Raw genomic sequence first — 14,540 nt, 5'->3', positions numbered from 1 at the left:
TGATATTATGATAACTCGGTTTCATTAATTAATTTGATCAAAAGTAATTTCATTTTGTAAGATCATTTTCATCTAAGTAATTCCAAACTTTGCGAGGCAGACGACAACATGTGACGATCAAATAAAATAAACTTGTTAAACACGCTCCACAGCGCCACCCGGTGCATTTAGTTATAACTGCGAGTTTTAGTGCTTAGGATTTATCATGGATTCACTGCATTTACGGCCAGCAAAGCAACATAGTAAAATTCGAATAGTATTTTTATTTTTCGAATATTAATTACAGAACGAATATTCGACTATTTGTGCACATCCCTACCATAAAGCCAATATCCCTGTATCTCCTGCTCCAAATTAAAGCAGTTCACAGTGAAAGAATTTAGACAAAATTGCCCATCTTTTGCTGCTAATTATTTATTATATTTATATTATATGAATTATAATTATGTGTAATTCATAAAAGATTCATTTAATTTTTTTATATATTACATGAATTGCTGAATATATGAATGAATTATATGAATTGACAATTAATATTAAACTTTGCATTTAAATTAATATAATATATAAATATAAATACAAGCTTTAATATAAAGCTTTTAAACTGATTAAGCTTATATGTTTTCTTTTGAGCTCTTCATGAACCTATATAAATTATTATTTAAATTCAGTTAATTAACTTGCATTAATATAGTCAGGTATTTTTTTCAGCTGCCTTCTCAAACTTTCGCTGCAGCAGCAGTGTTTATTCCTGCTTTGTAAATGGGTTTAAATTCATGATATTTTTCATAAAGATCTCTTAATATTCAACAGAGAAGTGAATTGGGCTGCTCTCTCACGACAAGTGAATCAAACTGATGCTCTCCATGTTTGGTGTGACTGGCACATGGAACATCACACTCTGAGAAACTCTGGATCAAACTCTGAGTTGACAGAGAACATTTATATCAATCATTGTGAGGCCACTGAACTTGATGTAAACCAGGTTGGGTTTGTATGTTTTGTCAAAACCTACTGTGAAACTCAAAGTTTGTTCAACTAGCTTCATGCAACAGTGTTAAACTGTTGAAATGACGTAGAAGTTTTGCCAGGATATTAAAAAATCTGTTCCAAATAAGGAAGAAAGTCATACAGCTTTGAAATGACATGAGGGTAAGTAAATAATCAAAGAATTTTAATTTCTGGGTCAACTATTTTTTAAGGGGTTCTTTATGCTGTGCCACTGGCAGAATATGAGAACTGAGGAAAGTGGGGTCTTCTATCACTGTCAAAGGACTCCATGTTTTCATCTGGAAAAAAAAGTTGTACTTAAAACAACACAGATAAAAAAAAATGACCAATGAAAAATGAAATGTATTCTTCTAATACATTTTATATCCTTATAGAGCAACCTGTAAATCACCACTAGATGGCGCCTTCATTATCAACCAAATATCTGTTAATTGAGAGTTTTAGCATGTAGTGTAAGACAGTGTGTACTGTAATGTCACCTTGGCCTGGGGGTGTGATGGTGATAGTCTGCCCTGTAAATTCCACGTCAAAATAGCGAGTGTCTGTCTCTGAGGTTACCTGGGGCTTAAAAGGTGGAACAAGCTGTGGAGAAACAGAAAAACAATATTATAGTGACCTTCATTTATGACCTAAATGTATTTTGTCAATGACTACATGCTATCATTATTCACCTTTTTCTCATAAACATCTTGCCACTCAATGCCTTCAAAGAACTTATGCTGCATGATTTCTTTTGCATCCTCTGGACCTCCACCTAACCTGCAAAAAAAAAAAAAAAACAAGAACAGATAAACAAACTTCAATTCACCTGAATAGCCAGATTCCCTTGTTACCTTTAAGGCCTCTTCCAATAACAACTTTCAGAAAACTGTTAACTAAATCATACACTCATACACAAAACTATGCTTTCACTTATTTTTGACAGTCAAACATTTCTTAGTTCTATGTTACAACAAAGCACCTCTTTCACAACAATTCCTTAAAACATAGCAGGGCTTTTCACACTTTAAATAGTTTACCCTGTGTCATTCTAAACCCATGGTAAATGTAATCCTGGGTTTGAGTTATTTTGCTTCACACTGTAAATTCCTAAACCCTGGGTTAACGTTGTTGTTTGCATATTTGCAGTGTCATTGTCATTAAGTGGATGAACGCAGGACAGACCATTTACATAAAGGCTCTAGCATTACATATCCTGATATTATATTTTGTTGATTGTACCATCAAGTTTTTCCTGAATGGACTTTTCGGACTATAAAGGTAAAAATAAAATTACCCACTTCTAAATTACAGTTGGAAATTGTTCCTCTACCCAGGGTAAGAAACAGCTGTTTAGAAAGACACTAACCCAGGGTTAAGTGCAGTGTGAAAAGCCCTATTCTGATTCACACTGTAGGCCTATTTGCCAATATTATTTGGTCAGCTAGTCTGAGCTGGTTTTAGATGGTTTTTGACGCCTCTTTTTGCTGGTCAGGCTGGAAAACCACCTGGCTGACAAACTAAAAGACAACCAGCTTAAACCAGCTATTTACAATTTAAACAGGCTAAGACTAGCCAATCAACATAGGTTTCATTTTAGCTGTTCAGCAGGGATATATAATAAAAAGTGTTTACTCCATTCAGGGTTGCATGTAAATTGCAACAATTCAAAGAAATTAAAATCTACTAAAAGACTCACAGACTTCCAGGTCATGCAATGAATCAATTACTTGAGAGAAACACATCCTTCATTTATCATGAATTCTTAAAACAATGTACATTGAGGGGACCAAACAACACTAAGAGTGACTTCACAACATTCAGAGGTCTCACACCGCTGTTTTGGGTCTTTCTGGAGCAGTCCTGACAGCAATGATTTTGCCTCAGGCCCAAGTGTACGAGGGAAACGGATGTCATCCATGAGGATTAATTCAAAGAGCTTCTCATGATCCTGGTTGTAGAAGGGCAACCGGCCACACATCATCTCGTACATAACAACACCCAACCCCCACCAGTCCACTGCCCGGCCGTAATCATTGTCCTCCAGAACCTAAAAAAAAAAAAAAAAAAGCAACAGAGAACCTGACCCAAAAACTTTAAATCTGATCATTTCAAAAGTGGGGCAAATGGGTCAAGATTTTGCTGGTTAGCATGGTAGATTGACATAACTACATTATTTGGGCAAAAAAAGTGTGTTTGTCCACTGACAAGCATTCAATAGCTGCTGTGTGTTCTGACAACATAATTTATTTTTGCCATGGCACTGTGCATGTACCATCAAGTATCTGTGCAAGTGGTGCAATCAGCCAATCTGCCTTGTCATGAAATAATGTTTTCACATTTCCAGTGTGATTAATGACATAACAGAACAGATGATTTTATGTGGAAATGGTTAAAGTTGATGGTGCTATATTTTATCAAACATATTTCTAAATGCTTGGATGATGGAAGTTATTTCAAGTCAAGACCATTTTTATTTTTATTTTCACAATACACACTGTTTCAAAACAGGTTTATAGAAATCCAAGATGTCAATGTTTATAATACCTTAATGCCTAAGTGTCCACATTTAGCAGTTTTGAGCTGGACAATAGGATAATTTACATGATGATAAAAAAATCAAGCAGTTGAGATTTGCTATTTAGTACATATCGTTTTATGTGAGCATGCTATTTAAGAAATAATCCACAGCTAGCTGTGCATTAAACAATTTTAATGTACAACATGGAGGCAAAGAACCACCTGACGCGAAGTGGAGTGCAGTTACGTATGTAACCCTGGGTTCCTGAGTAGGGAATGAGACGCTGGCACTATAGGAACACCCTCCAGGTGAAATGACTGTCTGACCTTAGAAGCGTAGAGCCTCCTAGTAGAAGGGGCTCTTGCATTCAAAATGGTCTCTGTAATTTCTGATGAAAGAGCAGATCTAATCAAGATACCCACCAGTGAGAGTCTCACTCTGTCATCACTTTCCTCAGAACTCCTGGAAGCAGAGTTACAAGTGAGAAAATAGACCAATCGGGAGTTTACGAAATAAGAGAAAAAATGGAATAGGAAAAAAAAAATGTCTTGTTGTGCCTTTGGATGTCAGAATTGGGATAAAATATCAAATGGTCTTCATTAGCATCATCAAATACCCCTTTTCCACCAAGGCAGTTTGACTGCTTGTTCGGAGCCAGAGCCTAGTTTCAAATCAGTTCTTTGTCTTTCGACACACAAAGCACCAGCTCCGAACCAGAAAAAGTGGTTCGTAAGTAGCACCAAAACATTGCTGGGCTAGAAGTAAGAACCGCTTGCATCAGGGGCTGGGGGCCGGGTTACCCTGACCAACAAGAAACTTGTGACCGCCATTTTTGAAATAGCAGCTAATCGAGCTAATAGCAGCTCGATCGTAATCTCAGTCTATACAAATTACGGCGAGCCGTGTTTGGATGCTGATGTAGGTTCGCAAAGCCATGAGCATCAACAGTAGTGAAACATCCGCGATTGTTGATAGAAGGCTTGTTCGAGATGCACCGGAGCAGCGCGGACCGATTCAGCGGCTGCCGCGGGTCCGCAGGAGCGTTTGTAGAGCATACGTCTCCTTGTACTTTTGGATCGTTCTCGCAGAGCTTTGATGTTTGATGATTTTCTCACAGTTCTGACTTTTTTCTCATAATTTAGATTTTATAGCTCGTAATTATGAGTTTATATCACAATTCTGCTCTAAGCTTCTGAAGCCCTGCGTGCGTTCCACATAAGCACGCAGAGTGCGAAAAGGACAAAGCAATGAAAGGGCTGGGTCTGCCTCCTCCAGTGGCAGTGCTTGCAAGTTTACCACCTGGTCCCGGAAGGGAGTAGTGGGAACTTTGGGCACATATCCAAGCCGGGGTCTCAAGATGACGTGAGACAAGGCCGGCCCAAATTCCAGGCACGATTCACTGACCGAAAATGCTTGCAAGTCCCCGACCCTTTTAAAGGAAGCGAGCACGGTCAGGAGCACTGTCTTCAAAGATGTTTGAGCTCAATTGACTCAAGGGACTCGAAGGGAACTCTCTGTAGGCCTTGCAAGGATGACAGAAAGGTCCCAAGAGGGAACAAGACAAGGCCTAGGAGGATTTAACCTTCTGGCGTCTCTCAGGAACCTGATGATCATGTCGTACTTTTCTAGTGACCTACCACCGACCACATCGTAATGTGCTGCAATGGCAGCCACATAGACCTTCAAAGTGGAGGGGGACAGCCTCTGCTCCAAGCCACCTTGAAGGAAGGAGAGCACAGAGCTGACCGGGCATTTCAAGGGGTCTTCCCGGTGGGAAGACTTAACTTAGAACCTGCTTAGAACACAAGACTCTAAACGGAAAAGAGATTTAAAGTAAAAGAAAAGGAAAGTGAGTAAAATTTGGATGGCTTGAATGAGCTGCTTGTCTGTCCTTTGTCTTAAGCCCAAATCCTTCTTTGTTCCAGGATTAGTTACTATAGTCTTCAGCTTAGTCCTTGTCTTAGTCTTGTCTTTGATCTAGTCTTCTATTGTCTTTGTCATGTGACTATTAAATTTAGGTGTTTGTCCCACCTCTGTGAGGAGTTCTGACCAATCAGGTATTGTCTTTTTTCAAAGGTGGCTTTTCTCCGCCCCAATCATAACCTCGGGCCTCTGGAATTGCTGGTCTCGGCAGAGAGCACTGTTTAGACATGATTTCTATTAAATGGAATATGATACATTTTACACAGATTTCATTCAAGCCATGATTTGAATGGAAAAAAGAGATTTAATACATATCAAACAAGAAATACTTTCATTCAAACATTCAATAGTTATATAGTTACATGAGTTGTGGGTGTTCTAAAACAAAACTGGTCACATATAGCATGTGTAGACATGATATAAAATTTATGCACTTAAAAGATAAGTCCATTTAAAATTGTTTGGAACAATTTGATACAGTTTATTTGTGTCTCTGTGAGTTTTTCTGTGTCATTCATAGGTCACTCAGAGAAAACAGGCCTGCATTGTCTCTGGAGATCAAAGACTCTTTATCTTCTTGTTGCTTAAATTGTGTTGTCTTTTCGAACATTTGGTTTCTACAAATGGCTTAAAATTTGCCACCTTTCCTTCAGTCAGGAAGCATGGGTGCCATAAAAGTACTTAGCAGGGGGTTGTTCTGTGGACGGACTGGAGCAGAAAATTAGATTCTCTGAGCTTGGGTTTCTGGAATTATGTTTTGAAAGAATCATCTGAACAATTCATTTGTCTGGTTCGTCCTCAGTCCTTATATGTGCATCGCCAAAATTGGCTCCAAATCAGCTGGACCAACTGGGGATGGAGTCTCCATTCCCCCGGGAGCGTGAGCTGTTGTGACAGCCCGTCGGCTGCATGATTGAGCTCGCCAGGGATGTAAATGGTGCATAGCGACTCCAGAGGAGGAGATGGCAGGCGAGTTGCGACACCCTGATGGTTGATGTATGCTATGGTCGATGTGTTGTCTGTCTGGACCAGTACATGCTTGTCATGCAGCAACGGTCGAAACCGGTGCAGGACAAGGAGTACGGCAAGCAACTCAAGGCAATTGGTATGCCACCGTAGTTGGGGTCCGTTCCAGGAGCCTGAAGCTGTATGCCCATAGCATACAGCACCCCAGCCGGTGGTAGAGACATCTATTGTGACGACAACATGCCTGGACACTTGTACTAGGGGCACCCCGGCCAATAGAAAAGCAAGGTCCAACCATGGGCTAAATGTACAACAACAACTCGGTGTGATGATCACACAGAGTGTGCCATAGTGCCATACTCATCTTGGGACTCGGCTGTGCAGCCAGTGCTGAAGCGGTCTCATATGCAACAATCCAAGCAGCATGACTGCGGATGCCATATGCCCCAGGAGCCTCTGAAATTGCTGAAGTGGAACCGCTGTTTTCCATGTGAACGTATTCAGGCAGCTCAGCACCGACTGCGCATGCTCATTGGATGACTGAATCCAACTCCACACAGAGAAAAGAGATGCTCTGCAAGGGGGAGAGTTTGCTCTTTTCCCAGTTGCCCCGAAGCCCTAACTGGCCAAGGTGCTTGAGCACCAGGTCCCTGTATTCGCACAACTGATCTCGGGACTGAGCCACGCCAACATAGATGGCCACGATCGCTGTGTCACATGCCACTTTGCAGGTAACTGGAGAGAGCGATGAAACAACCGTAAGGCTCCGAAGCAAAAGTATGAATGAATCACCCACAGAGGAAAACACTGGAGCTCTGAGCATCACTTTGAGCACAGAATAAGTCATGATCTCCAATTTTAATGTTACAACAAATTCACAGCTTGTTTGACACAAACAATGACAACTTGACTGCTGTTAGAGAATGTTTCCCAGATAATCAGCATCAGTTTTTCATGATTGTCTGAACTTAGTCAACAGTTTTACAGCCTGTTCACTGAAAAAACCTGCTCAGTAGTCTAGACCTAGTTATATTTTCGTTATCACACGATGACTGACATTTTGTCACATTAAACATCTCTCTCTCGAAATAGGCTTAATAATTTTATTAGCACTAAATAAATTATAGTGTATTACATCATCAATGTTATTGGTCACTTTAAAAATCATGTCATGTTGTTGGATATTTGTCATTCTTGCCTGTCTGTAAAACTTGAGAGCCCTGGTTTATGTATATATATCTGGCCACTGTATTTGGCCATCTGCTAACGTCTTCTATCCACTCAACTACACGGATCTGATAGCCGGATACCATTTGATAAAGTCAACTTTTTAAAATAACTTGATCTCTCTGTGTTGCTTAATCTGCTCGCGAAGCTGTAGATATATATATATATCACTTTCAGAGTTGCTAACACGTTAGAACCTATGGGGAACAACACCACTTCTGTGTGCCAAAATGCGCGCGCATACGTTGCTACGTCATCATTGTGTACAAACAGTAAAAGGGTCTATTTATACCCGGATGTGCTGGGTGGGTGTGGCACGTCATATAAATCTCACTGGCCAATTCCCATTGGGTCGTTTTGTAAGATTTGGAGGTGATTGAGGCTCCCAAGCAAGACCCCATTACATCAGTATCGACGTAACATTGAACGTGACTGACTGAATGGGAACTGTCATTTTCTGCCACCAGGTAGGCTCCGCCCACAAAAAATGTCATCACTGTTTGTAAATATCTAAATGGTCTATTGTTGCAGTGTGAGAAGTTTGTAGGGATGGAGTAGCTCTGACAGATAGCTTGGTGACTGGTTATTTAGGGATTTAAAAACAAAAAGAAGAATTTTAAATTAAATTCTAAAATGTACATGTAAATTTGCATTTTCTTTTGAGAGATTTTTCAGCAGCATTTTGCACTAGTTGAAGACAGGCAATAAGCGCATGGATCGCAATCTCTAAGGTTTTTTCAGAGAGCGAGGATCTAATCTTAGAGAGGAGACATAGCTGAAAAAAAAAAAAAGAACTAATCACAGAGTTTATTTGTTTTTCAAATGTGAGATTCTGGTCCCAAAAAAGTTTTTAATGCAGGAAGAGGTAAAACGAGTAAGGTAGTCCAGGTCGACGTTTTTGCTACCAGAGCTATGATGGGGGCCAAAGACTATAACCTTGGTTTTTGATTCGTTCACGAACAAAAAAAATTGTGAGAGAACCACAATTTCACTTAATCTAGGCATACAAAAAGAGATTCAAGAGCAGCATCTGAGTTACGTTTCAGAGGTAAATAGATTTGGGTATCATTTGCATAGCAGTGAAATGATACACCATGTTTTCTGAAGATGGAGCCCAGAGGAAGTAAATACAGAGAAAAAAGAATAGGTGCAAGAATTGAACCCTGCGGTACTCCACAAGAGAGTTGAGTAGGTGATGAAGAGAAGTTGCCTAATCTAACAAAGAAGCTTCTATTTGTCAAATAAGATTTAAACCAACTGAGGACAGTTCCCTGAATGCCCACAGAACTTTCCAGACAGGACAGGAGAATTTTATGGTCAACTGTATCAAAAGCCGAGGTTAGGTCTAATAGTATCAAGATCACAGATTCACCAGAGTCAGTCACTAATAGTATATCATTAAAAACCCTTAATGAAGCCGACTCTGTGCTGTGTAGAGGCTTAAAACCAGATTGGAAAGTTTCAAAAATGTGATTTGAGCTAAGAAAAGATTGCAGCTGAATAAAAACAGTTTTTTCCAAAGCTTTAGTAAGAAAAGGAAGAGTCGAGATAGGTCGAAAATGATTGAAATCACTATCATCAAGTGAAGGTTTCTTGAGAAGAAGAGTGACAGTAGCTTCTTTGAGGCTATCAGGGATAGTCCCTGAACATAAGCATGTATTCAGAAAAGACACAAGACGTGGCCCAACTATATCAAAAAATTGTTTCAAAAAATGAGGAGGAAGAATATCATTAGGACAAAAAGTAGGTTTCAAATGATCAATAATTTCTCTGAAAGACTGAAGAGAAACTGGGTCAAAAACACTCCATATGGCTGGAGAACAACAAAAGTCAGGTGAAACATCAGCCACTGGTTGCAACTGAGATCTTAGAGCAGTGATCTTCTCAGAGAAAAACCCAGAGAAACCTTTACATAATGACACTGAGGGATTGGAAATCACATTCACAGGAGGATTTAAAACAGAGTTTAACACAGAAAATAAAGCTTTGGAGCAATTATGATTTTTAGCAATTAAACTAGAAAAGTACTTAGACTTATCAGATTTCACAGTTTTCTGAAAAACACCAAGACAATTTTTAAGCATTTCATAAGAAATTTTCAATTTGTTCTTTTTCCATTTACGTTCTGCACTTCTACAGGCTCGCCTCAGAGTGTGGATGTTATCATTAATCCATGGTTCTGTTTTGATTTTAGACTTTTTAGGTTTAAGAGGAGCAGTGGTATTTAAGACCTCTAAGCAAGCAGTATTAAACAGAAGATGTTGTTCTGCATCTAAGTCTGGTAAGGATGACTCTAGGGACAGAGACAAAGACACCTCGTTGAAGGTGTTGGTAAAGTCATCTTGAAAATGGGAGGAAAAGAAACAAGCCCATTGTACAGTATGAGTAGTGATTGAACTTGACTGAGGAAGAGGCACAGTAAACAAAACAGGCATATGATCTGAGAGCAAAGATGTCAAAAACCTGAACATTCGTGGTGGAAAAGCCAAGTCCATGAATATGCGTAGGATCTTTCACCCACTGAACCACGTTAAACGAATCAATGAGATTAAAAAACTCCATAGTAAGAGGTTTAGACTGACAACACACATGAATATTAAAATCACCCAGCAGAAGAATATAGTTATACTTGGTTACACAGTCACTCACAAATGTAGTAAATTCATTAATAAAATCTTTTACTAAGTGAGGAGGTCGATATACCAGCGCTAATAGAATGGGAACATCCCTTCCCATTCAGTCAGTCACGTTCGACGTTACGTCGATACTGACGTAATGGGGTCTCGCTAGGGAGCCCAATCACCTCCAAGGATACAAAACAAGCCAATGGGAATTGGCCTGTGAGATTTACATGCCGGGCCCCTCCCCCGGCATCCGGGTATAAATAGGGCCGGCATACTCACCTTCATTCATATTTTTGCTTCGGAGCCGATCGGTTCAGATCTTTCCATCACCTCTAAGAGTGAATTTCTTGAAAGAGCAAACAGCAATTTTAATTGCTACAGGACCTTCCTGAAAAACAGCAATTTTAATTGCTACTGACTGTTTGTTCCGGTGGCCTGCTCAAAGTCTCTCCAGCTGTGGGAAAAGGCACGCTCAGCGGTGGGGGTGACAGCGCGCTGCCCACAGCACGGTGCTACGCCCATCCCTGGGTGCTTCGGCTAGTGAGGTTTTCTGAAAGAGCAAGCACGGGCGATCAGCGTCTTTTTCAAGATGTCTTTTCGTCCGTGTGTTTCTGGATGCGGTCGTTTCCTGACCTCCTTTGACGGCCACGACCACTGTCTCACGTGTCTGGGTAGACCGCACGCTGAGTCAGCGCTCGTGGATGGTACATGTCCTCACTGCGAGGGCATGTCCATGTTGGTGTTGAGATCGCGTCTCTCCTTCTTTAACACAGAAGTGAGAGGCCCCTCTGTCACTACCCCAGCGCCAGCGGCTGTAGCGGCCGCTGGCCCGGTTAGTGCTCTGGGAGATCTGAGGATCACAGTGGGAGCCACTTCGTCGGGTCCGTCCCCACGAACCTCCCACTCCTCCACAACACCATGTGCTGTCGAGCTGCCGCCTGCTGTCGCAGGGCCCTCTTCGGGGGTGCCCCACGTCACTTTCGGCGCTCCGGAAGAGGATCGGATGTCGATCGCTGCATCGGGGAGTGGGTTGAACGGTTCAGAGTCTGACGATGACTCCGAGCTCCCGCCCTCCAGGGTGGCTGTTCAGTCAGAGGCGGACTCTGAGCTAACAGCCATGCTTGCCCGGGCCGCCGTGGGCATCGGGCTCGAGTGGAACCCTCCACCGTGTCCCGAGCGCTCGCGGCTGGATGATTGGTTTCTGGGTTCGGGACGCAGCTCCCAGCCGCGTCCCAACCCAGTGCCTTTCTTCCCGGAGGTGCATGAGGAGCTCCAGAAGACCTGGCTGGCACCTCACACTGCCAGACTACGGTCTTCTGCCTCCCCCACTCTCACTACCCTCGATGGTGGAGCCGCCAGGGGGTATGTGGACATTCCGCAGGTGGAACGTGCGATTGCGGTGCACTTGTGCCCGCAGTCCGCGGCCACCTGGCGGAATCGTCCGCGTCTCCCGTCCAAAGCGGGTAAGACCACGGCCGCTCTCGCGGCCAAGGCTTACTCCGCTGCTGGACAGGCGGCTTCTGCCCTGCACGCCATGGCGATCCTGCAGGTCCATCAGGCGAAAGCTCTGAAGGACCTGCACGAGGGTAGTGCTGAACCAGGGTTGCTGCAAGAGCTGCGCGCCGCGACCGACCTCGCCCTCCGGGCGACGAAGGTTACGGCACGCGCCGTGGGTCAAACGATGTCCACCCTGGTGGTCCAGGAAAGGCATCTTTGGTTGGACCTGGCTGAGATGAGGGAGGTCGACAAAGCGCGCTTTCTTGACGCCCCCATCTCCCAGGCCGGCCTCTTCGCGACACTGTCGAGGACTTCGCTCAGCAGTTCTCGGCAGTGCAAAAGCAGACGGAGGCCATCAACCACATCTTGCCCAGGCGTGATGAGGCCACCAATCCGCCTCGGGCTGTGTCTTCGCCTGCTCCTCGCCGAGGGCGTCCTCCTGCGGCTCCGGCTTCTGTGAGGTCGGAGTCTTCCCATCCTCCTCGAGCCACCCGCAGGAAGGCCACGCCCCCCGCCCAGGCCGCCAAACTGCCTTCCAAGAGGAAGAAGAAGGCAAAGAAGTGGCCCTGAGACGGGAGACCCGGATGTTTTGGAGATTGCCTTGGAGACGATGACCGCAGCGCTCCCTCCCCCGGGACAGGGCCCGGAGGAAAATCCTGTGTTGTGTTTTCTTTCTGTTCCGCCGCTGGCCGCAAGGCCACATTTTCAATAAAAGAGCAATTTCCAAAACCTCTGGGTCATATAAGAAGGTCTGCGCTGGGGGTGAGCGAGCTTTCGCTCCCTCTCTCTCAGCCATTCCTTCCTTTGCCACGGGCAGGGTCTTGGCGCCCCGGGAACGCAATGCCTTCCCACGCCACCCTGCCCACTTGGAGCCATGTGAGTGGACCCAACTCAGTCTCGACTTCGGGACGCACTGCCTCCCGAGTTGGGCCACAGTGCTCCATGCTGCCCCCCCATGGGTACTTCTGTTGTCCGAATGGTTCCACTCGTACGGAGCTTGGGGGCGTGGCTACGCCTTGTCCTGCGGGCGGAGATTGCGGTTCTTTTGGCGAAGGACACAATAGAGCCTGTCCCTCCAGCCGAGATGAAGTCTGGGTTTTACAGCCCAACCCAAGAAAGGTGGGGGGTTACGACCAATCCTGGACATGCGTGTCTTGAATCGGGCCCTTCACAGGCTCCCGTTCAAGATGCTCACGGTGAAACGCATTCTCACGTGCGTTTGCGCCCAAGATTGGTTTGCAGCTGTCGACCTGAAGGACGCGTACTTTCATGTCTCGATCCTTCCTCGACACAGACCGTTCCTACGGTTTGCGTTCGAGGGGCGGGCATATCAGTACAGGGTCCTACCCTTCGGGCTGTCCCTGTCTCCTCGCGTCTTTACCAAAGTCGCAGAGGGGGCCCTTGCCCCGCTCAGGGAAGTGGGCGTTCGCATCCTCAACTACCTCGACGACTGGCTCATTTTGGCCCAGTCGCGAGAGCAGTTGTGCGAACACAGGGACCTGGTGCTCAGGCACCTCAGCCAGTTGGGGCTTCGGATCAACCGGGAGAAGAGCAAGCTCTGCCCCGTGCAGAGCATCTCTTTTCTCGGTGTGGAGCTGGACTCGGTCAATATGACAGCACGTCTCACCAACGAGCGTGCACAGTCGGTGCTGAACTGCCTGAACTCGTTCTCGCGGAAAACAGCGGTCCCACTGAAACAATTTCAGAGGCTCCTGGGGCATATGGCATCCGCAGCCGCGGTCACGCCGCTCGGATTGCTTCATATGAGACCGCTTCAGCACTGGCTTCACGACCGAGTCCCGAGGTGGGCATGGCACCGTGGCTCACTCCGTGTGGTCATCACACCGAGTTGTCGCCGCACATTCAGCCCGTGGTCGGACATTGCTTTTCTACGGGCCGGGGTGCCCCTAGTGCAAGTGTCCAGGCATGTTGTTGTCACAACAGATGCCTCTGCCACCGTTTGGGGTGCCATATGCAGTGGCCAGTCGGCGTCGGGGTCCTGGACGGGACCCCATCGCCATTGGCATATCAACTGCCTCGAGTTGCTGGCAGTACTCCTTGCGCTGCGCCGGTTTCAACCGCTGCTGCAGGGCAAGCATGTACTGGTCTGGACGGACAACACATTGGCGGTAGCGTACATCAACCACCAAGGTGGTCTACGCTCCCGTCGCATGTCGCAACTCGCCCGCCATCTCCTTCTGTGGAGTCAGCGCGACTCCTACATCCCGGGAGAATGGAGACTCCACCCCCCAGGTCCAGCTGATATGGAGCCGGTTCGGGGAAGCACAGGTGGACCTGTTCGCGTCTCTGGAATCCGCCCATTGCCAGTTGTTTTATTCGCTGACCGAGGGGACCCTCGGCACGGATGCACTGGCACACAGCTGGCCCCGGGGCCTACGCAAATATGCGTTTCCCCAGTGAGCCTCCTTGCACAGACACTGTGCAAGGTCAGGGAGGACGAGGAGCAGGTCTTGCTAGTTGCGCCATACTGGCCCAACCGGACCTGGTTCCCGGAACTCATGCTCCTCGCGACAGCCCATCCCTGGCGCATCCCCCTGAGGAAGGACCTCCTCTCTCAGGGGCAGGGCACCATATGGCACCCGTGGCCCGATCTGTGGAACCTCCACGTGTGGTTCCTGGACGGGACGCGGCAGACTTGAGTGGCCTACCGTCCGCGGTAGTCGACACCATCACTTCGGCCAGAGCCCCCTCTACGAGGCGCGCCTATGCCATGAAGTGGAGTCTGTTCGTTGAGTGGTGTTCCTCCCGCCGGGAGGACCCCCGGAAATGCC

General features: G+C 45.4%; 1 protein-coding gene across 2 annotated transcripts in view; it reads right to left on the bottom strand.

The window, feature by feature from the left end:
* Positions 1-628: 628 nt before the first annotated feature.
* The window catches only part of LOC137018700 (RAC-alpha serine/threonine-protein kinase-like), a 41,324-nt gene continuing 27,412 nt past the window's right edge, over positions 629-14,540 (bottom strand). For both annotated transcript variants that reach the window (XM_067383407.1, XM_067383406.1), the window contains exons 11-14: positions 2,826-3,040; positions 1,683-1,770; positions 1,491-1,593; positions 629-1,289 (exon numbers count right to left, since the gene is read on the bottom strand). In XM_067383407.1, coding sequence (XP_067239508.1) covers positions 1,210-1,289; positions 1,491-1,593; positions 1,683-1,770; positions 2,826-3,040 — 486 coding nt within the window. In that variant the 3' untranslated portion in view covers positions 629-1,209. The remainder of the gene's footprint in view (positions 1,290-1,490; positions 1,594-1,682; positions 1,771-2,825; positions 3,041-14,540) is intronic.

Source organism: Chanodichthys erythropterus, chromosome 4, assembly GCF_024489055.1.
Source record: "Chanodichthys erythropterus isolate Z2021 chromosome 4, ASM2448905v1, whole genome shotgun sequence".
In the NCBI taxonomy this organism is placed as follows: domain Eukaryota; kingdom Metazoa; phylum Chordata; class Actinopteri; order Cypriniformes; family Xenocyprididae; genus Chanodichthys; species Chanodichthys erythropterus.
Note: the sequence above shows the minus strand (reverse complement) of the source record. Positions and strands in the feature narration are given on the sequence as shown.